At 42.1% G+C, this 27,094-nt stretch overlaps 1 protein-coding gene across 3 annotated transcripts in view; it reads left to right on the top strand.

Moving 5' to 3' along the window:
- Positions 1-26,366, top strand: part of LOC126175480 (cAMP-dependent protein kinase type I regulatory subunit) — a 262,950-nt gene extending 236,584 nt beyond the window's left edge. For all 3 annotated transcript variants that reach the window (XM_049922296.1, XM_049922297.1, XM_049922295.1), the window contains exons 3-6: positions 13,712-13,912; positions 17,238-17,457; positions 18,876-19,167; positions 25,771-26,366. In XM_049922296.1, coding sequence (XP_049778253.1) covers positions 13,712-13,912; positions 17,238-17,457; positions 18,876-19,167; positions 25,771-25,855 — 798 coding nt within the window. In that variant the 3' untranslated portion in view covers positions 25,856-26,366. The remainder of the gene's footprint in view (positions 1-13,711; positions 13,913-17,237; positions 17,458-18,875; positions 19,168-25,770) is intronic.
- The last annotated feature ends 728 nt before the right edge of the window (positions 26,367-27,094 follow it).

Genomic DNA, 27,094 nt, shown 5'->3' with positions numbered 1-27,094 from the left:
GTTGGTGTCTACCGGATCTTACTGTATATCCTACTTGGTGTTATCCGGCCTGGCTCATTCACCAGTCACGCTTTGTACAATTTTACTCAATTTTGTTATGGTAAGCAACCATCGTGGTTTGACTTTTATCGTGGATAATTTCCTGAAAGCTGGGACTCCATAATTGTCCGTCTGCATTATAGAATAAAACCATTATAAACCTGAAGACGCATCTATACCGACATGAAACCAGTAGTTGCGCACAAAGCACCTTCACGCATATATGCGCCTTTGGGAAACACCTCACAATTCGTAGCTTCTAATAGTTGTAAATTTTTTTGATGATTCGAATGATTACTGAGTGTTGCTATTGTTATTCATAAGGTCTCTGAGCTGCAGCTGTCGTCCCCAGAAAGTTTTTTGTGCGAAAACCCCTCTTCTGTAATAGCTGCTGCAAATTACTTCTGAAGTCAGAACGGAGCTCATTGTCCCGAGCAGTCAGCACATGTAGTAACCTCAGCCGGTATGGTTTTACAGGCAGACGTATGCGAAGAATGCCCCAGACAGTTGACTGCGGTAGCTGCAGTTCTGTGCTTGCACGGATCGTCAGTTTCTTTCGGCTCTTGAGAAATGATACCTGCATAAAGACCACCTTCTCTGCCGGTGGTCCCGGCCCGCCTGTCCTCTTTGAAAAACAGAAGTAGCCAATCTCACGGAATATAGTCTACCGCCCATAGATTGTTTTTACTGTTGAAGATTTTACGTCATATTTGTCGTCACTGAGCCGTCACAATTGACTCAAATTTGGCAAATTAAGGAACACAAAACGCACGGCATCGCTCCGATAACCCATTCTACTGACGCGCCTGTTTGCTTGTAGTGCGCCCTGCAACTACACTACGCAGCATTTTACGAATTGAAATATGCAGAAATACTCTGATCACCGATTTGTGTCATTTCTCTGTGTGTCTTTAGTTTCCGCATGGTTGTCTTCAGAAACCACAGATGTACTTACGGATAACCCTGTATTGCTCTTAGTATTAAAGTATTAAGATTGCTCTTTTTCTTCACAGCAAAATCCTGTTTGCAGAGTATGATTGAAATGCACTGTGTTGTGGCACATCAATTACTTCGTCCCTTACGGTACCTTCATGTGCTGCTTTAAGGAATGTCTGTGCTAATTTTATGTACGCTTTCTTTTTATAAACAAATCGTATACAATAGACAAATTCATTATTTTTGCTTAGATACAGTGAATAATAGGCAATTATGCAACTAGATTCTTATTCTACATTACATTAAATTTAACCTATTGTTCATGTCCCTACTGCACATGTTAGAGAAATTATGGCTTTTTAAATTTATGCGATTGTTTGTCTTCATTGATATATGACTCTTGAACAAATAAAGCTATATACACACAGAAGCGCCAAAGAAACTGGTTCAGGCATGCGTATTCAAATACAGGCCAGCCTAGGTGGCCGAGCGGTTCTACACGTTACAGTCTGGAACCGCGCGACCGCTACGGTCGCAGGTTCGAATCCTGCCACGGGCATGGATGTGTGTGATGTCCTAAGGTTTAAGTAGTTCTGAGTTCTAGGGGACTGATGACCTCAGAAGTTAAGTCCCGTAATGCTCAGAGCCATTTGAACAATTTGAACCATTCAAATACAGGGATATGTAAGCAGGCAGAATACGGCGCTGCGGTTGGCAACGCCTGTATAAAACAACATGTGTCGGGCGCAGTTGTTAGATCAGTTACTTCTGCTGCAGTGGCAGGTTATCAAGATTTAAGTGTGGTTGAACGTGGTGTTATAGTCGACGAACAATGGGACACAACATCTCTGAGATAGCGATGAAGTGGGGATTTTCCCATACGACCATTTCACGAGTGTACCGTGAATATCAGGTATCCGGCAAAACATCAAATCTCCGGCATCGCTGCGGCCGGAAAAAGATCCTGCAAGAACGGGACCAACGACGACTGAAGAGAATCGTTCAGCGTGACGGAAGTGCGACCCTTCCGCAGATTGCTGCAGATTTCAGTGCTGGGCCATCAACAAGTGTCAGGGTGCGAACCATTCAACAAAACATCATCGATATGGGCTTTCGAAGACACACTCGTGTACCCTTGATGACTGCACGACACAAAGCTTTATGCCTCGCCTGGGCCTGTCAACACCGACATTGGACTGTTGATGACTGGGAAACATGTTGCCTGGTCGGACGAGTCCCGTTTCAAATTGTATCGAGCGGACGTGAATGGGTATGGAGACAACCTCATGAACCCATGGACCCTGCTTATCAGCAGGGGACTGTTCAAGCTGGTGGAGGCTCTGTAATGGTGTGGGGCTGTTGGAGTGATATGGGACCCCTGATACGTCTAGATACGACTCTGACAGACGACACGTATGAAAGCATCTTGTCTGATCACCTGCATCCATTCATGTCCATTGTGCATTCTGACAGACTTGGGCAATTCCAGCAGGACAATACGACACCCAACATGTCCAGAATTGCTACAGAATGGCTCCAGGAACACTCTTCTGAGTTTAAATACTTCCGATGGTCACCAAATTCCCCAGGCATGAACATTATTGAGCATATCTGGGTGCCTTGCAACGAGCTGTTCAAGAAGAGGTTTCCACCCCCTCGTATTCTTACGAATTTATGGACAGTCCTGCAGGATTCATGGTGTCAGTTCTCTCCAGCACTACTTCAGACATTTGTCGAGTCCATGCCACTTCGTATTGCGGCACTTCTGCGTGCTTGCGAGGGCCCTACACGATATTAGGCAGGTGTATTGGTTTCTTTGGCTGTGCAGTGTATCAGTGTGATGTCTTTGCATCTTCGAGACCATTTCATTAAAATATCGCACTTCTCTGTACTCCTTAGGTCGATACATGATCGCTGTGTGAACGATGATTTTCCATTCTCGCGGTTGCTCGCTACGCCTGGGTACATGTTAGGCGTGCAGACGATGGCTGCGCTGCCCATTTCTGCTTGCTGTTGACCACTTTCTGTACCTGGACCGGCTACTCTGGTCCCCAACAGTGGACGTGAATGGTCCCTGTCGTCTGCATCAACCACCCGTGCTCTAAGAGGTCGAGCATTATCGTCCATCAGTACGAAGTTTGGGCCCACAGCACCTCGCAAAAACCCCATATGATGTACAAAGATCTCGTCACGATGACTGACAACAGCTAAACCTTGCCGATACACCCGTACAATTTCGTGAAGAGGTGTTTGTGTGGTTAACATAATCCCTGCCCACACCTCCTCAATATCGGTCTCTTTCCACAGTGTTTGGGTACCGAAATAGAGTTCCACGTTCCCCCCAGTTGCAAATCCATCGAGAAATCATTCTCCAGACCAAATCGGAACTAATTTGTCAAAAGAACATTGGCTCACTGTTGGACTGTCCAGGTGACATGTTGACGACTCCACTCTAATCTTCCCCTTCTGTGAAGACGCATCAGAGGTACACATACAGCAGGTCTCTGACAATAAAGGCCACTCTGCCGAATCCTTCTGCCGTTTGCCTCGATACATGTTCAGTGGATGCTGCGGAGTCAGATGCCAGTTGCCGCACAGTACTAAGGTGGTACCATCGTGCCGTGACGGTCCTGTCTGATGTCACAAATGGTCGGCCCTGCCCTGGTCTTTGGGATACAGTTTCGGTCTCCATAAAACTTTCGCCACATCCGAGAAACAACAGAGCGATTCACATTAAGCCATGGGGCCACATCAGTTTGCGACTGTCCTGCTTCTGTTCTTTCTATGGCCCTCCACCGCAGAGTCTGGTAGGCCTCTTCTCTGTGCCATACTGCACGGTATCTGTATCTGACTGTGTATACAGCAATTGTGATTGAGTACCCCCAGGGGGTCCACAACTCTTTTGTGGATACGTGCGTAGCTAGCACGGGACCCCGAGCTAATGTGGCCTTCCTTCCTTTCCGGACTGCATACCTTCCCTTCCCTTCCCGCATCCTTCACCATCCCCCATCTTCGCCCCCCCCTCACCTCCACCTCTTTCCTTCCCTTTCTCCCCCTCTGGGAGTATGTTTTGTGCCTACGTCCGGAGACGGACGCTCGAAACTGTAACAATTTCTTTGCTTTCTCCGCTTGCAAGTCTTTGTCCTTCTCTTTTCCTTACCTCTTCTCTTTGCCCTTTTCTCCGCTGCGGCGTTTGAGACCTCCCTTCTTACCTTTCCCTTTCTCTTTTTTCCTCCCTGTGCGCCTCTGAAGGCTGACCCACGCATTTCTATGCGTAGCCGGTGACGGGGTAACGAGTAATTCCCCGCCCCGGGTAGACAGGTAGGACACGTACGTACCCCCTGGTAACGGCCAGGCCCAGGGAGGGGTGATTACCCGAGCTGATACCTTCCGAAAGTGCCGATTGGTCCCTCCGTCCGTTTGTCGGGAGGTGTGACCTGAGGTGTGAACAATCATCTAAGGCGGGAGTGCCGTCAGAGAGGGCACCCACAAGTAAGGAGCGCGCCATCGGAGACGCCGGTAATCATGGGGCATACTTTCGCAATGGTTTCCTCATCTTCTACTATGTCAACTCACAAGCGTAAGTTCAATGAGTCACAGCCACAGACAGTCCTTCCATCGTTGCCACAGTTCCTTGTTGTTTCTCGGTCTGACGAAGGTCACGACTTCTCCACGGTCAACCCTTTCATTATTCAGAAAGGTGTCGGCGCAATTGCAGGTCTTGTAAAGTCTTGTTCCAGATTACGAAATGGCACCTCGTTGTTAGAAACAGTCAGTGCCCTCCAGGCACAAAAATTGCTGCATACTTCACTGCTACACACCTTCCCTATCCGGGTGGAACCGCACCGTACTTTAAATTCATCACGTGGGGTCGTTTATACTCGCTCCCTCGACGGATTGTCCGACGAGGAAATTCAACACTACCTGTCTGACCAGGGCGTAACGGCAGTTCATAGAGTCATGAAAAGGGTTGACACGAACATCATTCCAACCCGTACTGTCTTTTTGACATTTGACAAAGTTCAACTCCCATCGGAAATCAAAGCAGGCTATGAGATAATTTCCGTTCGCCCTTACATCCCAAACCCTACGCGTTGCTATCGGTGTCAGCAGTTCAATCTCACCAGCCAGTCTTGTTCCAATCCAGCCAAATGTGTTACATGTGGCAAGGATACCCATGAGGGTGCTTGTCCACCTCCATCCCCTCGTTGCATCAACTGTATGGGTGACCACGCTGCTTCCTCTCGAGATTGCCCCATTTTTAAAGACGAAAAGCTCATTCAGGAAATCAGAGTGAAGGAAAAGGTGTCGACCTTTGCTGCTCGAAAATTATTCGCCAGTCGACAGCCCACCGTGCCTTAGAAAGGCAAATACAGCACTGTCCTTGCCTCTCCTCGGCCAACAAAGGAGGTGGCCACGCAGACTTGTGACCTTACCTTTAGTGCCACAGTCGTCAGATCGGCCAGCGCAAAGATCGCCCATTCAACCTCCCCACTTTCGCCTGCTCACTCTATGGCTCACCCTTCATCGGGTTCTGCTAAATCTCGAGCCCAAAAGTCAGACACCAAGACTTCGAAAAAAGAGCATACTCATGAAGATTTTTTATGTACCCCAACTTCACAACCATCGGTTCCTCCTCCATCTAAACATCATGTTTCCAAGAAAGCTAGTAAGAAACCCAGTTCATCTCCTTCTCCGCCAAGGCGTGTCTCATCTACAGCACCACCTGGCGGAAATCGCCCTCGGCCGTCTTCTGTGTCGCCGAGGCGCACTGCTGGTGGCCGATCAACCGGCCGATCGCTGGTGGCAGGAGCTGCTCCTGAAGAACCTATGGATCAGGATCTTCTACCTTCGGCTGAATGCCATTCCATACTGTCGGTCGCAAGCTCTGAGCAATCGCTGAGTTGACGGCAACCTTGGTCACATTCCTCCATTTTCTGTTCACCCTATGTCCATTATCCACTGGAATATCCGCGGCCTTCGAGCCAATCGGGATGAATTGTCGATCCTCTTACGATCCTACTCGCCAGTCATCTTCTGTCTTCAGGAAACAAAGCTGCGTCCCCATGACCGCTTTGTTCTCCCCCATTTTCAGTCCGTCCGATTTGATCTCCCCTCTGTTGAAGACACTCCAGCACATGGAGGACTCATGATTCTTCTCCATGATACTCTCCATTATCACCCAATCCCCTTAAACACTTCCTTCCAAGCTGTCGCTGTCCGTCTTTCCCTTTCTGGATATACCTTTTCTCTTTGTACTGTCTACATTCCATCGTCCACACCAATGGCACGAGCTAATCTCCTTCATCTTCTTGGTCAGCTTCCACCCCCCCCCCCCTATTTGCTGGTTGGGGACTTCAATGCCCACCACCCGCTTTGGGGATCTCCACATCCTTGTCCGCGTGGCTCACTATTGCTAGACGTCTTCCACCAAGCGGATCTAGTTTGCCTCAACACTGGGGACCCTACATTTTTGTCTGCCTCCACGACAAATTTCTCTCGTTTGGACCTTTCGGTTGGTACTGTTCCGCTATCTCGGCGCTTCGAATGGTTCGCCCTTGATGATACACACTCGAGTGACCACTTTCCATGTGTCCTTAGACTGCAGGCTCAACAGCCATATATGCGCCCGCGACGCTGGAAGTTTGGCCAAGCTGATTGGACACTTTTTTCGTCTCTAGCGACATTCGATGACCGTCACTTTCCTAGCGTCGACGATGAGGTCACACATAGTACAGACGTTATTCTTACAGCTGCGGAACGTTCAATACCACGCACCTCCGCATTGCCCCGGCGCCCCCCAGTTCCTTGGTGGAACGCGACATGCCGTGACGCAATACGTGAGCGGCGACGTGCTCTTCGCGTTTTCCGCCACCATCCTACTTTGGACAACTGTATCCGCTAAAAGCAGTTCCGAGTGCGATGCCGTCGCGTCATCCGCGATAGCAAGAAGGAAAGCTGGAAATTCTTTACTAGCTCATTTAACACCTTCACTCCCTCCTCGGAAGTTTGGAGTCGGATTCGACGGTTCTGAGGCGCGCCTAGTTTCTCCCCGGTCTCTGGGCTCACTGTCGCGCATGATACGTTAGTGGACCCCGTCGCAATTTCTAACTCATTGGGTCAACACTTGGCTGAGATTTCGAGCTCTTCAAATTACCCGCCAGCGTTTCTCCCGAAGAAACGTGCAGCGGAAGTGCGACCTCTTGCTTTCTCCTCTCAAAATCGCGAAAGCTATAATACTGTTTTCTCCATGCGGGAACTCCAACACACACACTCTCTTCTTCTTGCTCTTCCACCCCAGGACCGGGTGGTATCCACATCCAAATGTTGCTGCATTTATCATACAATAGTCTGCGTTGCCTCCTTCACCTTTATAATCGAATTTGGACCGACAGTACTTTTCCCAGAAGATGGCAGGAAGCTATCGTCGTTCCTGTTCCGAAACCTGGAAAGGACAAACATCTCCCCTCTAGCTATCGCCCCATTTCTTTCACGAGTAGTGTATGTAAGGTTTTGGAGCGTATGGTGAATTGCCGTTTAGCCTGGTGGCTGGAGTCCCGAAGTCTTTTAACACCTGCCCAATGCGGTTTCCGAAAGCATCGTTCTGCAGTTGACCATCTTGTTGCTCTCTCCACTTATATCATGAACAATTTTCTCCGGAAACGCCAAACAGTAGCAATATTTTTTGATCTGGAGAGAGCATACGATACCTGTTGGAGGACAGGCATCCTCCGCACACTGTTCTCTTGGGGCTTTCGAGGTCGACTGCCCCTTTTTCTTCACGAATTTATGGCAGAGCGCACATTTAGAGTGCGGGTGAACACCACTCTCTCCCTTACTTTCTCCCAAGAAAACGGGGTACCCCAGGGCTCCGTTTTAAGTGTTGTACTGTTCGCCATTGCCATACATCCAATTATGGATTGTCTCCTTCCTGATGTCTCGGGCTCCCTCTTTGTGGACGATTTTGCGATCTTTTACAGCTCTCAACGGACCAGCCTTCTTGAACGACGTCTTCAAGGATGTCTCGATCGCCTCCACTCTTGGAGCATCGAAACTGGCTTCCGCTTTTCTCCCAGTAAGATCGTTTGTGTTAATTTCTGGCATCGTACAGAGTTTCTTCTGCCTTCCTTACATCTAGGCAGTTTCCTATCTTTCTGCTCGCTGTCTGCGATCCCTCAACACCCTCCGTGTCCTGAGTGGTACCTCCTGGGGAGCGGACCGAGTGGTCCTTCCCCACCTCTATCGCGCCTTAGTGTGCTCGAAATTGGACTATGGAAGCATAGTTTACTCCTCTGCTCGGCCGTCTATTCTTCGGCGTCTCGACTCTATCCACCACCGTGGATTACGTTTAGTGTCTGGAGCTTTTTACACCAGCCCTGTGGAAAACCTTTATGCTGAGACTGCTGAACCTCCGCTGTCCAGTCAGCGAGCAGTCCTTCTGAGTCGTTATGCTAGCCATCTGTCTTCCATGCCTGCTAATCCAGCCCATGATATTTTTTTCGACGCCCCCTTGGATGTAGGGTATGCAGGCCGCCTTTCCTCCCTACTACCACCGGGAGTCCGCTTCCGTCACCTGCTCCATTCTCTTTCCTTCCGCTTTCCTAAAACCTTCTTGACAACTTGGGGTACAGCACCGCGTTGGCTCCGTCCCCAGATCAACTTGGGGTACAGCACCGCGTTGGCTCCGTCCCCAGATCTGCCTGCTCCGTAACCTTTGTCAATTTCCCAAGGATGGTACCCCTTCACTTGTTTATCGTCGGGCATTTGCTGCTCTATGTGCACAAATGAAGGAAGCCACATTTATTTACACTGATGGCTCGAAAACATCGTCAGGTGTAGGGAGTGCCTATATTGTTGGCGACACCCCAAATCGATTTCGGCTTCTCGACCAGTGTTCGGTTTATACTGCGGAGCTTTACGCTGTTCTCCAGGCTGTCCAATACATCCGCCGCCATCAGCGGATACAGTATGTTATCTGTTCAGATTCTCTAAGCTCTCTCCTCAGTCTCCAAGCTCTCTACCCTGTCCACCCTCTGGTCCACCGGATTCAGAACTGCCTGCACTTGTTCCATTTGGGGGGCGTCTCTGTGGCGTTCCTCTGGCTCCCAGGACACGTTGGTATCTGTGGCAATGAGACGGCCGATATAGCGGCTAAGGCTGCTGTCTCTCTTCTTAGGCCAGCTATTCGATCGATTCCCTTCGCCGATCTACGGAGCGTTTTATGTCGTCGTGTTGTTCTTTTATGGCACGCACAATGGTCGACACTTCCCCATAATAAATTTCGGGACGTGAAAGCTCTTCCCTGTGCTTGGACCTCTTCCTCCCGAACGCGTCGTCGGGAGGAGGTAATTTTAACTAGATTCCGGATAGGGCACTGTCTTTTTAGCCATCGACATCTTTTAAGCGGCGATCCTCCCCCACTCTGTCCCCACTGCTCTCAGCTGTGGACGGTAAGACACCTTTTAATTGAGTGCCCCTATTTTACTCCGTTACGCGCCCGTCTACAGCTGTCGCCTGAGATATCGTTCATTTTAGCAGATGACACGCGCTCGGCCGATTGCGTTCTCGAGTTTATTAGTGCCAGTGACATGACGTCAGTCATTTGAAGCTCTTTTTGGGGACAACCAACTCCTTTCTGTAGTGGATTTTTAAGCTTTCCTTCTGCTTTGTTTCTCCAATTTTTTGAGTTTCGTTCCCATTGCTGCTGCTTTCCATTTTCGTTTTTTACCGTTTCCTAAGTCACAGACCGGGCGCTAATGACCATAGCAGTTTTGCGCCCTAAAACCAAAAAAAAAACAAAAAACAAAAAAACAAAAAAATTGTTAATGAGGGAGTACCCGGCAAACACTACCTCGTTTGAAAGGTGCCCTGACGTCATCGTTGGCGTGATTGTCTATTGACTGAATGCCACCTTTCATGCAGAATACGATCGTACGAACTTCTGTTGACAGTTTGTATGATTATATAGTGAATTAGATACTGGACGGGGAAATACCGGTTTGTTGCTTTAATGTTTGACACCAGTGTATGTAACAGTGACCATGACAAAACGATGTTCATAAAAGGATGTTTGTTGTGATTACGCCACAAACTAATCAGTACCGATTACAAAATAGACACCAAATTTAAATGCGATTCCATGTACAGGTATATCCGTTTGAGATGAGAGAATTCAGTACCGGGTAATAACTATAACCCACTTACCTGAAATTAAATAAACCCGTTGCAGCACTTTAATTATGTGAAGACTGGCAGCCATGTAAAGGGTCACTAACTCTTTTACAATGTGTAGGTTTACACTTTGGCAGAGGGCGTAACAACATAAAAATTCGATTAAAGAAAGAAAAAAAAAATCTGTGCAGACCAAATAGTTTGCGCGAGCGAAACGGCGGGTGCTAAGCTGCATTTGTATATTTAGCGATACTCTTACTTTTATATATCTAACTAAAAAGACATTACATCAGTGGAAATAATTTGAAAAGGACAGCATGCTAGCACACATTTGCAGACTAGTTTTCAGACAACTGTGTAATCTGCATTGCTTTTTATGTGGATCCAGTTTAGTTTTCGCGAATGACTAGATGGCGCGAGAGAGAAATTTCAAGTGAATGCAGCTAATGTGACATTGATCCATTGTCCTCCTTCCCACATAAACAAATGATGCAATATTATCTGTTGTTCTGATTTCATCAATGATTGTCGGCAAAAACGTTATTATTGTTTTAAAATTTGTCACTTGCTAATGTTATAACAGCAGCAACTCAAGTAACAATGAACATATGAAAAAAATTGTTGTGAAAAAAATTAAATTCTCGGGTTAAGGTTATGGTCATAGGTGTCCCCCGGTTTAGAGTACAGAGGTTTTATTCATTACAGAATTCTCATAGACAATGAATAACAATAAATTCTCTGGTATATAATACATTTTGTATCTCAACAATAAAATATATAGGTCTTTTGGCATGATATGTCACATGACAGAGCAGCTCATTTATATAAAAAATTACAATTTAGAGTCTGCCCCCTCCCCTACATAATTTTCTACTGATATTCATGATTGTGGTTGCATGAATTCTTTTTTTTTATCTTGTATGTTTATTTACGATTTTCATAAAACCTATTTCAACATCAGCATCTTGGATCATTGTATTCAACTTTTGTTGCTGGTAATCAATTACCTTCAGAAAAGATAGTGTATAATTATTTTGTTTTGATGAACCAAAGTCTGTTTCTGTTCCAAATAAAAAAGCAGTACTGTGCGCAAAATACTATAATGCCCTAAACCACAGTTTACTATGCACTACAGCTGGTATGAAGTGATCCCATTCTGTGCCGAACTATTAAGTACATGTGTAGTGCCAGCACAGCAGTGCGGCTTCTTCCCCCGGTACCACCACTCCATCCATAGTGCCCAAGTGCTGGGCGGAGCTTCCTTTCACTGCTCTCTACATCCGCCCCCTCCCCCGCGTACCACCTCCAGCGCCACTACCTCTCAGAGAATTCTTTCGGGGAGTTGAGATCAAACTGTAGTTGAATATGTGTACATTTAATTTTGCAAGAAGATTAAGCAATGAGAAGATGGATTCCACACAATTTTATCAAAGCTCAGACTCAGTCTTATGAATCAGTTGGTGGAGTGAAATGCCCAAAATATTCTACCAAGGAAATACAACAGGTGATGGAACTTGGATATATTGATGCAAGCCAAGAAGGACCAAAATCGAGAAGTGCTGCGTTGACAATATCCTTCCAGGAAGATGATAGCTTAAAATTGTAAAGAATGTAGCAACATAATTTATTTATCTTGTTGCAAATCGATTTCGACTGGTATCAGTCATCATCGGTGCATTTTTCTAACCGATATATGCCATAAGTAGAAGTACTGTCCTTGGCAGATTTCTATCACAATTATTCTTTGTAATTTTATATTCCATGGTCGCTGCACAGAAAGGGAACCTTATGGAGCCCAAAATTCAAAAGATGATAGCTTGTTTCTTTAGTTACGCTGGACATGTTGAGGCTGTTGCTTCAGAGGATTTGTTTCCCGACAGTCATCGATCAAATCATAAAAAAAACTGGTAATGTCACATCATTCTTCACCTTGACAATGCCAGCTGTCACACAGCATGTCAACATTGTTTATGTGAGGGAAAAGGACATTGAATAAACATCACATTGACTGAATTAATCAGGAATTTCACGTAACTGCTTTCTTAATCAGGCTGTTCCATCGCTGCTTCATGGGCCTATGGCAACTGATTACCCATGAACTTGTTTGCGGGCAGGTGCAATTAATGTAGGTTACCCACTAAGCAATTGTTTAGCACACGGCCACTTGGCCGTACACTAACGGTGAGTCTACCAGATAGCCCCGGCACCAGTGGGTGAGCATTCTGACTGGAACATCCTGCTCTTAGATCTTTGTTGCAACCTAATCATTACGGCAGCCCACATTGGCCAATGGATGTTGTGAAAGAAGGATGTGTTATTGTCCCAAATTGTTGAAGTAGTACATTGATAAGAGCTATCGTGTATCCCTGCATATCCAACGATCAAGTGTACTGTGCTTTTCGTCGTTTGCGATTATACCTGAGAAATTAATTACTTTATGTCCAGGCACATGGAAGCCCATTTGCAGACCAGGCATTGTTTAGTTTTTTTAGACAACTTTAAAACGGTGGATACCTGTATACAGATGAGGCTCTGATGTACCTTTCACAGTTATTCATCCGATTCTAATTAAGTTTCCTCAAATAATTTGAAGATCACAAAGCAATCTTCTTGCGAAAGTTGTGCTTGATAGTTAGCTCCATGAACAGAACATCGATAAAAATATTTTTAGTTTCCTTTAACAAAATGTACTAATTTGACACAAGGAATTTCAAGCTGCTGCTGCTTTTTTTTTTTTTTTTTGGGTTCTCCAGAAGAAATAAAAACGTTTTTGTGAACAAAATTTTAAAAACTGGTTGTGTTCATATTTAGCAGTATGTGGAAGTGTGCACAAATTTGGGGCTTCTACATCTTAATAACTTCTGTAATACTTACAAATAGCTACTGCAACTTGGTACACATGATAAGTAACTTCTCTAGTAAAGGGCACTCAATATACTTTGTTAAAAATCACTGCAGTCACAAAAATGATTGAAAAGTAGTTGCAGTTGATTTTTTTCCTAACTTGGATAACATAAAAATCGTGAAGGGTAGTCTTGGAAATTTAACATTATGTTGAGCACAAAAATTTCCACATCTAGTCCACATATCTCCCTTGCATAGCCATTAATTTCAAATTAAAGCCATATTAAGTTTGTCCAAAACTGTAGTGGGTCTTGCCAGATTAATTGACTGTTATCACTTTTGGCTCCGTTCCAGCGATTACAAGAATTCCTCTCACCATATGAAGTGAATTAGTCTAAGTGTAGACAGTAAGAAAGGTTGTCAACTGTTACATGAAATTTCTCCAATTGTCACATTAACCATAAAATTCTGAGGCTGCAAATTGAGTGGCTACTGCCTATAAGTTCTAATTTGATGTTCGGAGCTGGATCTCCTGATGGTATATATTAGAATGAATTGAATATACTGTGTTACTCCCTTCATCTCATCTGTCATTTCAAATTTGGTTTTAGTTGTTAAAGTGTGTGCAGAAGTGAGATTGAGAAATGACTATGTTCAACTTGAAGCTCATTCCACGTTAAAATGATACAGTAAATAAACTTTGTCCTTCTGTTTCTGACAGGTAGTACCAAAAGACTACAAGACAATGGCCGCACTATCAAAGGCCATAGCAAAGAATGTTCTATTTTCACATCTAGATGAAAATGAACGTTCGGACATATTTGATGCTATGTTCCCAGTGAATGCGTTGCCTGGAGAAACAATAATCCAACAGGGTGATGAAGGAGACAATTTCTACGTAATTGACCAAGGTGAAGTAGAGGTAAGTACTTCCTCTACCATTTTCATTCTTTAAACGCAGCTTGGCCAAGATTTGCACTCCCTTTGCAAATGCATCAATGCTCCAGCTTTCCCCATCATTGCACTATTCAAAGAGGTGCGCAAGTAAGGACTGCAGTTGGGATCGCAGCAAGCTGGAAACAGTGAAGGGAGTTTGCAGAACACAAAGGGATGACTTCTAGGAAAGGAATATTACAATTTTACTTTCAGTGTTTTGCCTTTACCAGTAGAATAAACTTTTATCTCGATTGAGGAAGTTTGTTAGATAATTACGATATGAGAAGCAGAACTATACCTGTTATGTGCAGGGTGGCAAAAAAGTCTCTTTACACATGAACTAAATGTGTGTAATAGAGTAAGATATTTAAGATTTGAACCTCCAGTGCTGATAATTGTTTGTACGCTTCACGTGAATTGCAATGCGATTGTTACATAACTATCACATGACTGCACAAGGAGGAAAATAAAGTCTGTATTTTGACTGATTCATTGTTTGCCTTTCTGTGTTTGCAAAAGAACAATGGCAGATACCAGTGACTTCATTTGGAGTAGTACTTCATAGTAAGTGTGCAGGTCAGTGAACAGAAGTAGAACAATGAAAATTTAGCACAGATGATAAAAAGGTTCAGTGAACAGTTCGGCAAGGAGCAACCAAATTATTGGTCTTTGATCCATCTACATCCTCACTCTACAAACTACTGTGAAGGGCATGGCAGAGGGTATGCCCCAGCGTACCGGTTTTTAGCTTTTTCTTTTTTCTATTCCATTCAGATATGGAGCACGGGAAGAATGATGTTTAAATGCTTCACATGCGAAGAGAGAGCATTTCACCTTGGAAGTGTTTTGGATGGCCCCCTCCCCCTCTTGTCATCCATCAGCTTGAAAGGAAATGTGTGCAGAAGTTAGTGCATCAGCAATTGGTTCACCCTGCCAGTCGACCAGAAAGCATGTTGCCGAATTTTGAATTAAAAGGAACACAATGCAACTCTACGTGAAACTGGACCTAGGCTTGCAAACATTGTGGCCAGTGGCCACCATTCAACTAATGGCTGATGACTTAAACCAGTGGAGGCACATCAGGCTATGCAGGGATAAAGGTGGTGCACATATGGACATTTTGGATAAATAACAGTAAGAGTTATTAAAGTTACAAGGAAATAATTGCATGTGTAAAGGAACTTTCTGGTCACGCTGTATTAGACAAAGCATAGTAACATACAGACATTCAGCCCAAACATACATTGTTCATAAATTTGTACACATTTTTATTTTACTGTATATGAGAAAAACGGGACATAGGTTGTGAAATGGGCAAACACCCAGAGTTTTGCAGGTTTAAGACAGAACAAGGGTGGAGCTAGGTAAATTTCATTAACAATAAGTGCACATGTGTTGATACAAACTTTTAAATTTGTATAAGACCTAGCCTGCACAGTCAGACATTACTCTTTAGGTAATATTTTTGAAAGAAATGAGAAAATAAGTCGTTGGACCTACACTGGTACTACACTGTAGGTCCATCAACTCGAACTCAGATTAATGTGAAACACCATTAGCTAAACATGAGGCCAGTTTAAGTCAGTCAGGCATGTTGTGTAATTTTGGAACATCTTTGAAAACTTTTTATTAAGTGATTAAAGTGTTGAAACATAGCCAGTCATGTATTTTTTACAACTGACTGCTCCAGAAAATATTGTCATGAATACGAATTTGATTTTTACATTAAATTTCTGTTCGAAATCATCAATATTTTCCTCCAAATATGTAATAAAATGTTTGTCTCTTTGCATAGAGAGACTTACGGAAGCAAAATAATTGTTGTCAACCATAAGAGTGAGTTCAACATCCCACTGAGGATCACTGAGATACTTGTGCACTTTCCAAGGAATGTTGTAAGAAGACAAGTGCTTTACATCACCTTTGTGTTATTTCTGGTATTGTAATGGTGTTGCAAACAGTATCTTTTCCAACACATAATAGTGTGGTGGCATATTAAGCTCTCTTCTTGGGTGTCGAGGGATACAAAATAGAGAAGCATTTCCCACTCAATATTGAATGATCATGCCTCTGCACTTACTGCTCTTCAGAGAATTGCGTGCAGTTTTTTGTACTTAATGCAGAACCTTAATACTGTGTAAGACACCTTGTAAAGTGAGCAAATATTTGGATATGTGGCAAGTAGAGAAGACTATTTTGGAGGCTGAGAAGGTGATTGTACTGCTCTAGCTGTTTTTGGCTAATATTTTCCTTTTCCTCCTCAACACTCCATCCAACACTTCACTGCATTTTGAGCATTATGCAAGAGTATTGCTGGAGCATATCATCCTGACAGAGTTCCTATCAATACATAACCAAATACTTTAACCACAGTTGGAGACAAGTGTGAGACAGCACTTGTTCCTCTTTATATTCTAAAAAAAGGGAAATATTACTCTTTGTGACTTACACCATCAGATATCTTCTTTACACTAAGAGACAAATGCAAGACAGTGCTTTTTCCTCTCTATATTCTGACGCACAGCATGTGTCAACCATTACTCATTGGTACTAGAATAGACTTTATATTGTTCATTCTTTTTTAACAGGCAGAAAACTCAAGATAATAATTGTTGCCAGGTTCTTATCTCACACTCAGTTGTCCTCCAAAAAAACAGTCTCAGCATCATATTGCAGCAGTATTGAAGTCTCACTCTATAGTGACTTTTATGTTCGGCAAGGGCATTGCTCCTTATGACTACTAACTGTGACCGCTTTCTGCCAACCACTCCCGATTGTATTCCTAACTTCCAACTGTTGACTGCCTTTGATCCTCTGCCCCAGTCACTTATGTATTGATTTTTCGTGGATACTTGTGAGCATTTCTCCCGTACAGTTTTTTTCCCATGACTCGCCCGGAGTCCTTCAGATGGACCTCTATGCCTCCAGAACCTTTTAGAAAGTGTTCAAACAATATAGCCGTTTGCCAGCATCTGTTAATCACCTTGGCGCATGTGGGTGTTGTCCTCACTAGTCATTACGGGACCACTGTTTCCACGTCAGGCTGTCAAAAAGTCTTACTTCATACAGAGCATGCGGCCCAATTCCAGATTCCCATGTGACACCACATTTTGTGTGTTGTCTTAATATTATTCACAATAAAATTTTTCTCCTTCCCCCTTAGCCATGCCAGTTCTTACATTCATAAAACTTAATAGCCACGATAGTGCACCTACAGTGCTGTTTTGGCCATGCTTGCCTTAAACCTTCTGTAAATATAGTGTCAGAAGTGATATCATAATAATAATAATAATAATAATTATTATTTCCAGGTATTTGTAAACTCAGAACTGGTGACAACTATTGGTGATGGTGGAAGCTTTGGTGAGTTGGCCCTTATTTACGGCACACCTAGGGCTGCCACAGTGAGAGCTAAAACAGATGTTAAGCTGTGGGGAATCGACAGAGATTCTTACAGGAGAATTTTAATGGGCTCCACAATTCGTAAGCGAAAGATGTACGAAGAATTCCTTTCTCGAGTTTCAATTTTGGGTATGTGCACATTTCATCTACATGTTGTTTTCCTGTACAATTCATGACTTTAATAACTTCAGAATCTTAAGTTATGGATTTAAACTAGACCTGTGCATGAGCTTTTATTTCAATTTAGGTTTTAAATCTGTAATCACCCTGCACCTTACATCAAACAATGTATTGATATGTCTGTCTGTCAGTGTGTTTTATTGCGATGTCTTAACCATCACAAAATCTCTTTCAATAGTAGTAGTAGTAGTAGTAGTAGTAGTAGTAGTAAAACTTTATTATAATTTAACTGAACCTTCATCTCAACAAATGTTTTGAATTCATGTTTAATTGTTGTAGTTCCACTGTACAGTGCTTTGCAATTTTATTTTTGCTACATCAGTAATTTTGATTGTGGCACCAGAGCGAGTCCTAATATATCAACTCTCACCTAGTGGATCAATTCAAAGCTTCAAATTGGCACTGTTGCTTCTTCATTTTTCCAAACCTTAAAAGGCACATGTCAATGTTTAAGTCCTGGTGTAATGTACTATTTTAACTTGTGATAAGTCATAATCACAGCAAATACTCTACCGATATTAAATGATCATCATCTTGAAATAATAACCTTAAAAACATTCACTTTGTTTCTTTCCGATGCCTTGCCACTTATGACAGCCAGGTTAAATTGTGTATTATATGGGTGCAGCCTCTATTGGAAATAATTTTTCTGTGGTTTTCCAGAACATATATAACATTTTCATACTATCTTTGCACTTTTAGAGTGTACGTCTTCTTACTTTTTTCCATAATAAACACACTTGTGTATACATTTTATGAGTCTTTGTATTAAGAGTAATGTTGCAGTGTCATAGTGTATTCCACCTTTTCCCATAGCCAATTTATCATTGCCTCACAAACTTAGTCGTCTTGTGCAAAAGTCAGCATTGAGATATTCCTTTAGTTTTTGAAAGAAAGAAATTTTACTTGATGTGAAAGCTGGGTTGTGCGATATGTTGCCTTACAAACAGTTTCTGCTAATCATTTCGTGAACAAGATTCCATGTCACATACGGGGGATTGTTAAAATTGATTGATAACTAGATGTTTGCCAGCTTGGCTGTTTTTTTCAGTCTTCATGATAATTTAATCAGTAACTATGGACATTATTCACTGAAGTGCCAAAGAAACTGATTCAGGCATGCGTATTCAAATATGGGGATATGTAGGCAGGCAGAATACGGCGCTGCGTTTGGTAATGCCTATATAAGACAATAAGTTTCGGCACTGTTGTTAGATCAGTCACTGCTGTTACAATGGCAGATGGTCAAAAGTTTTACAATTTTACACTTTTTATCTGAAGGCTATTGATGGCCCATGTGTGTAAAAATATAACTGAACTCAAGATCATGATAAAAGGCTAAAATGAAAATTTTGAAAACTTTTCAGAAAGTCTTGATAAATGGGAACGATTGACAGTTGCTGATGCACTCGAGCCAGTATCATTTGAAGATGGTGAAACAATCGTGAGGCAGGGAGAACCAGGCGATGACTTCTACATCATAGTTGATGGCACAGCTTTGGTGCTGCAGTACAGAGCAGAGGGGGATGAACCTGTGGAAGTGGGCCGTCTAGGCCCTTCAGACTACTTTGGAGAGATTGCATTGCTTTTGGACCGGCCACGAGCTGCCACTGTTGTAGCAAAAGGCCCCTTGAAATGTGTCAAGCTAGACCGTGCCAGGTATGTTGAAACATTATCACTGTAAATACTTGTAGCATATATTGGATTGAGTACCATTTCCTTTCATGTTGGTCATAAATACATCATGCACACAGATATTGTGCCACAGAGATGGTCAAGTGACATGCTTTTTGTTGTTGAAATAATTACTTAGTGTTTGTGAAAATCTCCTCATCTCACTGTCCCCCTCCCCATCCCGTATAACAGTAATGTTACATTTTCTTTGTGATATTTTTGCGGCAGTAATGTGATCAATCTTTGTTTATGACAGTGTTCCTCCATTTTTTTGCGTGGAATATAGTGTTCACCAGTTCATAACTGAAAAAGAGGAAGTTATATTCTAAAGTGGTAGTACTGCTGGCTCCCTGTTCTGTCTGTCCAAACACTGAATACTTTTAGGCTCCTATCTTCACAGTTCACAAATTTATATTTGTTTCACATTCAGTAAATGTGTTGACAGTTTCAGTACTAATAATTTTCAAGGTTGTTATTTGTAAGAGGAGTAGTAAAGGCACCATTCACTTCAGAACTGAGGTGTCGAGCAATTGACTGGCACACAGAGCTGAAGTGGTGCTGAATTTTGAGTCAAAGTTTTCCTTTAGGGGTAACAAAAACATACAGAAACAAGAAACCTATATTTGCCAAACCTACTGCATCGCTCCAGTGCTGCAATGAAATTGAGTTGCAGTATCAGTGACAGAACAGCATAGTCGGACTGAAAAAAAAAAAAAAATAAAACACACACACACACACACACACACACACACACACACACACACACACACACACACACACAGGGATGCTATATTTACTGTGACCCTATGTCACAGTTAAATCTACAAGCATAGTTTCTGTGATTTTCTTTTCTTTGTAGTCATATTGAAAATATGACAGACAAAATTATTTCAGTTTGAAACTAGCTTTATTGGTACAGTAGACTCTCCTATCCAGCTTAATGTGGCAGAAGGTCAAACCAGGTAACAAAAAGCCAGATTGGCCGGAGGTAAATAAATTATCTCTTCAGACCCCAGCTGTACCATTCAAGACACTCTCCTTGTACCAAAACCCAATTTTATTGACATTTTCTGACTTTTAACGTAGACATGTTAGTTATAAGTGTGTGTTATGTACGCATGTATCCTTCAAAAATCATTACAGGAAACGCAAAAGATCTGCACTTTAAAGTTAGGCCGGGCCTAACAAAAAGCATGACACTTACAGGTTTGAGGTCTTAAAAATATCTTTGATATATGATTATTTCCCTCCTTCAGATTTCTTCGGGCTGCAGTATCACTCCACTTATGCAAACAGAAGATTTCAGCTTGCATTGCTTCCTCCTGTTAACTTACTTATTGTAGTGCTGCATCAGTCACCTGGAACCCTTCCGAATGTAGAGTTAGATTCCTTCTGCCTCCTCTTCTGTTACTTCCTCCTGCATCACCATTTTAACAATATGATTGTCAGTTCGTTTAATCAACTTCATTATTTGCCATCCATTTTCTGCGATAGCCTCTGCGCTGACATCATCACAGCCCAGTACATCATGGAGGACTATTATTATGATATTAATTATGTAACCTGGATAGCAAAGAGGCCAAATAGTAATGAGCCAAATAGTTCAGAGTCTACTGTATCAGAAAAGAGGTTATTACTTCAGATATTTGATTTGGAATCAGACTTCTTCTTCTTCTTCTTCTTCTTCTTCTTTTTTTTTTTTAAATGGGTTTAGATGTATAGAATACCTGCTCTTTCATTTGAATTCGGTTGTATTATCAGATTGCAGTTTCCCCTCTTACTAATCTGTATGCAGGACATGAGTGCTAGACTCCTTCAGAATACTATAACCATTTAATGACAATGAAGCAGAAGGTATTTTTCCAAATTCACTTACTTTTCAACTAGAAACAGAGACATTTCAGCAACATGATGGTTCCATTTCATGTACTCTATGGAAGGTCTTTGTTATAAGGCAGAAATTGTTCCTGAGAACTTACTAACGCTTACTGTAATTTATAATATAAATGTAATAAAGTCCCTTACCAACTGAGATGTTCTTAAATTTCTTGCTTGTTTTTGTGTGATTGTATAGTTTAATTCTCAAACTAGTTGTGTTTTTGTACTTCAGAGAGTAGTCTCACAGATCAGTCTCACAGATTTAGTATTTTTACAGACTACATACACACACTGTATAGCATTGGCAGAGCATCTTGTGTGTCCCATGGGACACCTCAGATGTTGCTTGTTTTGCCCACAGGCTCTGCTGCGGAGGTACCTCACAGAGTGTGTGTGTGTGTGTGTGTGTGTGTGTGTGTGTGTGTGTGTGTGTGTGTGTGTGTGTGTGTTGCAGGGGAATCAGTGTTAACTGCAGGATGAGTGACAGATTGTAACAGATTCGTGTCAGTTGAGGCGGGCAACTGTTTGGCCTCGCCCATTAACCCGTCCAAGCAGGCACATTGGGAGGGGGGGGGGATTTATTAGTTATTGTGAGTTCCAATGTTAGGCAAATTATTGAGCCCTGTAGGGAAGTGGTGTCGAGGACTGGAAAGAAAGTCACTGTGGACTAAACATGTGTGCAATTGGGAGGGGAGGGGAGGGGAGGGGGGGGGGAACCTCATCGGAGATGGGGAGGAGGCCCTGCCTGCATCTATTGAGCCCATGCAGGGGCAGTCATTTGCAAGTTATGGCTCACATCAGAACCAGTGACACCTGTCACTTTTGTTCTCAGGAGATCCTCAGTTTGTACATTCGGATGGTGAAAGTGTTAAAGACTGAGAATTGATTGGGTTCCTTTGGTTGTGAGCTGAGTGGAGAGTCTCGCCCAAAGGCTCCATCGATTCTGTGATGGCCAGGCTGCAGATCTCTGGACCTTTGTTGTGGGGTGGTGACCTATAGGACGCCCTTTATAGTCGGGGGTGTACTACGCAAAGCAGTAGTTTTGGTGTCCACTGATGAATGCTAGCCAATCAATAAGTGCAGAGAGCAAAGTCAGACGATGTAGAAAGTAAAGGCACTTTAACAGGTAAAATATTAACGATAAACTGTTGGAAGTATTTCTAACAAAGTTCCTGAATTTACTGCTCTTCAGGAAAGTTGTCTAAAAATTATTCTCGGAACCGGACCTGGCCGAAACTTGAAGTAGAAAGCTCTGAAATATTTAGTGAGGCGTGGAATGTTCATCAAAAGGACAGATCGCACACCATAAGGGGGCGAGTGTTCATTGCTGTTTACAAAAATATTGTATCTATCAAGGTCTAAATTGAATCCGACTGAAGTTATCGGGATTTGAATAGTAGGCCTAGGTGAACTAAAGTTGATTATCGGATATTTCTATTGTCCAAACTATTCCACAGTAACAGTTACAGAACTGTTCAAAGAAATTTTACCGTCAATAGTGCAGAAATATTCATATCGTGGAATATTTGTAGGAGGCAACTTTAACCTACCAAGTATAGACGGGGACATCTATGGAGTTTTTGCAGGTGATATGGACAGACAGTTTTGTGAAGCACTTTTGAACATGCTTTCTGAAAATGGTCATGAACAGCTAGTTAGACCTTTTACTACAAACAGACCTGACCTTATCGACAGTGTCAGTCTAGAGACAGGGATTAGTGATCATGATGTCATCATAGTGGTTGTTGTGGTCTTCAGTCCCGAGACTGGTTTGATGCAGCTCTCTATGTTACTCTATCTTGTGCAAGCTTCTTCATCTCCCAGTACCTACGGCAACCTACATCCTTCTGAATCTGCTTAGTGTATTCATCTCTTGGTCTCCCCCTACGATTTTTACCCTCCACGCTGCCCTCCAATACTAAATTGGTAAAGTTGCTAAAGTTAATGAATCTGTCAAGTAGTGTAGGAGAGTATTTATGCTGCAAAGGACATACAAACAGTCATTAGCATCCCACTTCGGCAGGGAATGGACAACATTTAGTTCCAATATTACAGACCTAGAGGAATTATGGACAGAGTTTAAAGTGATTGTAAATTGCTCCATGGATAAGTATGTGCTGAGTGGATGGTTTAAGGGCAGAAAAGACCCACTATGGTATAATAATAAAATTGGGAAAATGGTGAGGAAGCAGAGATTGTTGCGCTCTCAGTTAAAAGGGAACACACTAATATTGCCAGACAAAAGTTGAAATTCAGGTGTCTGTAAGAAGATCAGTGCATGAAGCATCCAACTTACACTGTCATATCGTAGCAAAAGATCTTGTCAAGAAAGTTCTGGTCTTATGTAAAGTCACTAAGGATTCTATCCAGTCACTAGTGCACCAGTCTGGTGTGGTAATAGAAGACAGCAAAAGGAAAGCTAAGGTCTTAGCATTTGTGTTTAAGAACTCATTCATGCAGGAGGATTGTATTGACATACCTTCAGTTGACTGTTGTACAGATTCCCGGATGGAGGACATAGTGATAAGCTTCTCTGACCTAGAGAAGCAACTGAAAGAATTCCAAACAAAATAAGTCGCCAGGTCTGGATGGAATCCCAATTCAGTTTTGCAAAGAAAACTTGACGGCACTGTCCCCTGACTTAGCTTGCATTTATTTTGAATCTGTCACCTAGCGCAAAGTCCTAAGCGACTGGAAAAGGCACAGGTGACTGCTGTATACAAGAAGCATAAAAGAACTAACTTTCTGTATTGCAGAGGAATATCTGTAACTTCAGTTTGCTGCAGAACTCGTGAACATACTGTCAGTTTGAATATAATAAAGTTCCTTGAGATGGAAAAGCCGCTGCCCTCAATTCAGCACAGATTTAGTAAGTGTTGTTGGTTTGAAACTCAGTTTGCCCTTTTTTCCACATGACATATTGTGAACTATGGGTCAAGGGCAACAGGCAGATTCCATATTCCTAGATTTCTGGAAAGCGTTAGACACAATGGCCCACTTCAAACTGGTAATGAAGTTATGAGCATACAGAACAGGTTCCCAGATGTGTGAGTGTCTCGAAGATGTCTCAAGTAACAGGACACGGTACATTGTGCTGAATAGCAAAGATTCATCAGAGGCAAAGGTATCATCAGGAGTGGGCCAGAGAAGTGTGGTAGGACCACTATTATTCTTTATATGCATAAATGATCTGACAGACAGGATGAGCAGCAATCTGGCTATTTGCTGATGATGCTGTGGTGTTTGGTAAGCTGTCATCATTGTGTGACTGTAGGAGGATACAAAATGGCAAAGTTTCTAATTGGTGTGACGTCTGGCAGCTAGCTCTAAATATAGAAAAATGTAAGTTAGTGCAGATGAGTAGAAAAAAATTCCTTGCTGTTCAATACAGCGTTAGTAGTGTGCTGCTTGACACAGTCACGTTCTTTTAATTCCTGGTCCTAACATTGCACAGCTACATGAAAAGGAATGAGCATGTAATGATGGTAGTAGGGAAGGTCAGTGGTCAACTTCGGTTTATTGGGAGAATTTTAGGGAAGTGTAGCTCATCTATAAACAAGAAAATGTATAGAAAACAGTGTGACCCATTCTTGAATTCTGCTTAAATGTGTGGGATACCCAACAGGTGAGATTAAAGGAAGACGTAGAAGCAATTCAGAAGCATGACGCTAGATTTATCACTGGTAGGTTTGATCAGTGCACAAGTATTTCAGAGATGCTTAGCGAACTCGGATGGGAATCCCTGGAGGGAAGATAATGTTCTTTTCACAAGCCACTATTGAGAAATTTGAGAACCGACATGTGGGACTGACTGCCGAACAGTTCTATTGCCACCAACATACATTTTGTGCAAGGATCATGAAGATAAGAGTAAAGAAATCTGGGCTCGTATGGAGGCATAAGACAGCTGTTTTTCCCTCACTCCAGTTGCGAATAGAACAGGAAAGGAAATTGCTAGTAGTGGCACAAGCTGCACTCTGACATGCATCATACAATAGCTTGTGGAGTATGTATCTAGATGATGACTTTAGTATTATACTAGACATGGTCTTATGCCATTTAACACTTCTGATTGTAAACTATTGTACCCAGGGAGGTAAAAAGAACTGATACGCAGTTAAAGTTTCACATATATAGGGCATTGCTTCACATGAGTGAGTGGTACGGCACAAATTTATGATTATCAGCGACCATACTCTCAATGACCCAACTTTTTGTAACATGTTAATGAAAGTGAGTAAATGACTAAACAAAAATTGGTCTTCTTGCATTCCACAGTTATGTTTTAATATTTAGGGTAAAGAATCTTTGAACAGTAATAACAGTGAGCGAGAGAAGAGCAGCTGGTGCAGACCAGAGAGAGAAGTAATTTAAAATTATGATTTCAGAGTTTCTGAATGTTCATGCACCAGAGGAAGCCAGCACAAAAAAATGTATATTGACATGTTGAATGTTGCTGCATACTAACTCTCCTTTCCCCACACATGTAACCAGCATGACAGCTTTACTGGTTGAAGAAAAGATTATGAAAGAACATTTTACTTTGTTTTGTATTGACTAATTCCTGTCATTTTCTTTTTCTCAAGCATTTCGTGTCTTAGCTAGCTGTAGGGAAACTACATTTCACATGAAGAGTACAGTACTAATTTCAGCTAAGGTAAAAGTTTTTCTTTCCTTTCTTGTCATTAATATTCTCATGTGTTGTTTCAGATTTGAAAGAGTACTGGGACCATGTGCAGATATTTTGAAGAGAAATATTACACAGTACAACAGCTTTGTGTCCTTATCTGTTTAATGGTGCTGCAGTTGGAATTGTAGGTTTAATAGCTTGACATTCACTGGCAGTGTTAATGTGCCTGTTATAATGTCTCAAACAAATAATTACTTACGGTTTGCTAATTACAAGTTCGTAAAAAGAAGCTCAAACTTTTTAATGTAGGCGAATATATACTGCATGTGAAACTCTGATGAATGTTTTTCCCATATTTCCCATACTTCATGCAAAAAAGCTGCTTAATTTACTTACACAACAATTTCAAACAAATACAGACTAGTGCAACTGAATGTGCATTTGTTTTTTTGTTTTTCTCTGAAGATGGAAAAAATATTTATGTACATTAAAAGAAACTTTTGTTATAAGATAACTGGGGAAGAGGTTGTTGAATGCAGCTCTTTTTTTTTTTTAGGATAAGGAATTTTAATCATATAAAATATTACAAATTAAAAATATCATATTTATTGACAAAGTTATAAAAGCACTATGTATGTACATTTTCAAGAAATAAAGTTTTCAGCCATTGAATGAATGATAATTATTACATTCTAGTAGTCTTGTAACATCTTAATATGTAATTCTGGATTGAGCTTGGATGTTTCTTCCCATGATCATACCTGTAAAATAGCAATTTTATACCGTTCTAAGTTTTGTGTATGTGTTAGTCATGTGCATAACTTAGTGAAGTTGAAATTCTATCGGTGGACAATAAGTAGCTCATACAGCTCATACAGTCTTCATTCCTATATAAAATCAGTAAGTCATATTAGAGCAGTCAGAATCAGTTCTAGTTCACTTAAAATTTTTGCTGCACTCATACCTTACCTTGTCTCCAGCAAGGTCGCTAACAACATTAACATTAAGGGTTAGGGAAATCCATGAAAACCTAAATCTGGATGACTAGACTGAGATTTGCTACCACTGGGCCATCTTGCTCGATGTACCTGCGACGACTAAAGATGCACAGACATAAAACGTTTATGCCCCACACATTCCAAGCCACATGTTCATAATCCAATACCGTGACTTCATTGCTCTGTGAACTTTGTTACTCATAGCAACTGGGAAAAGCTATACACACACTTTTCATTTGCATTTCATGTATCACAAAGTCACTTGCTTGGAATTGTGAAATGAATACTGAAAACATGCAATGAAAAACTCCCATTTATTTTTATCCCAACTGCAAAAATAAAATTCCTTCTTGCAATAATTAAAGGATTAGAAGCAGTTAGGAATTTCCTAAATAGCATTTCAGTG

Source organism: Schistocerca cancellata, chromosome 3 (genome assembly GCF_023864275.1).
Source record: "Schistocerca cancellata isolate TAMUIC-IGC-003103 chromosome 3, iqSchCanc2.1, whole genome shotgun sequence".
Lineage (NCBI taxonomy): Eukaryota > Metazoa > Arthropoda > Insecta > Orthoptera > Acrididae > Schistocerca > Schistocerca cancellata.
This window is presented reverse-complemented; position numbering and strand designations above follow the sequence as displayed.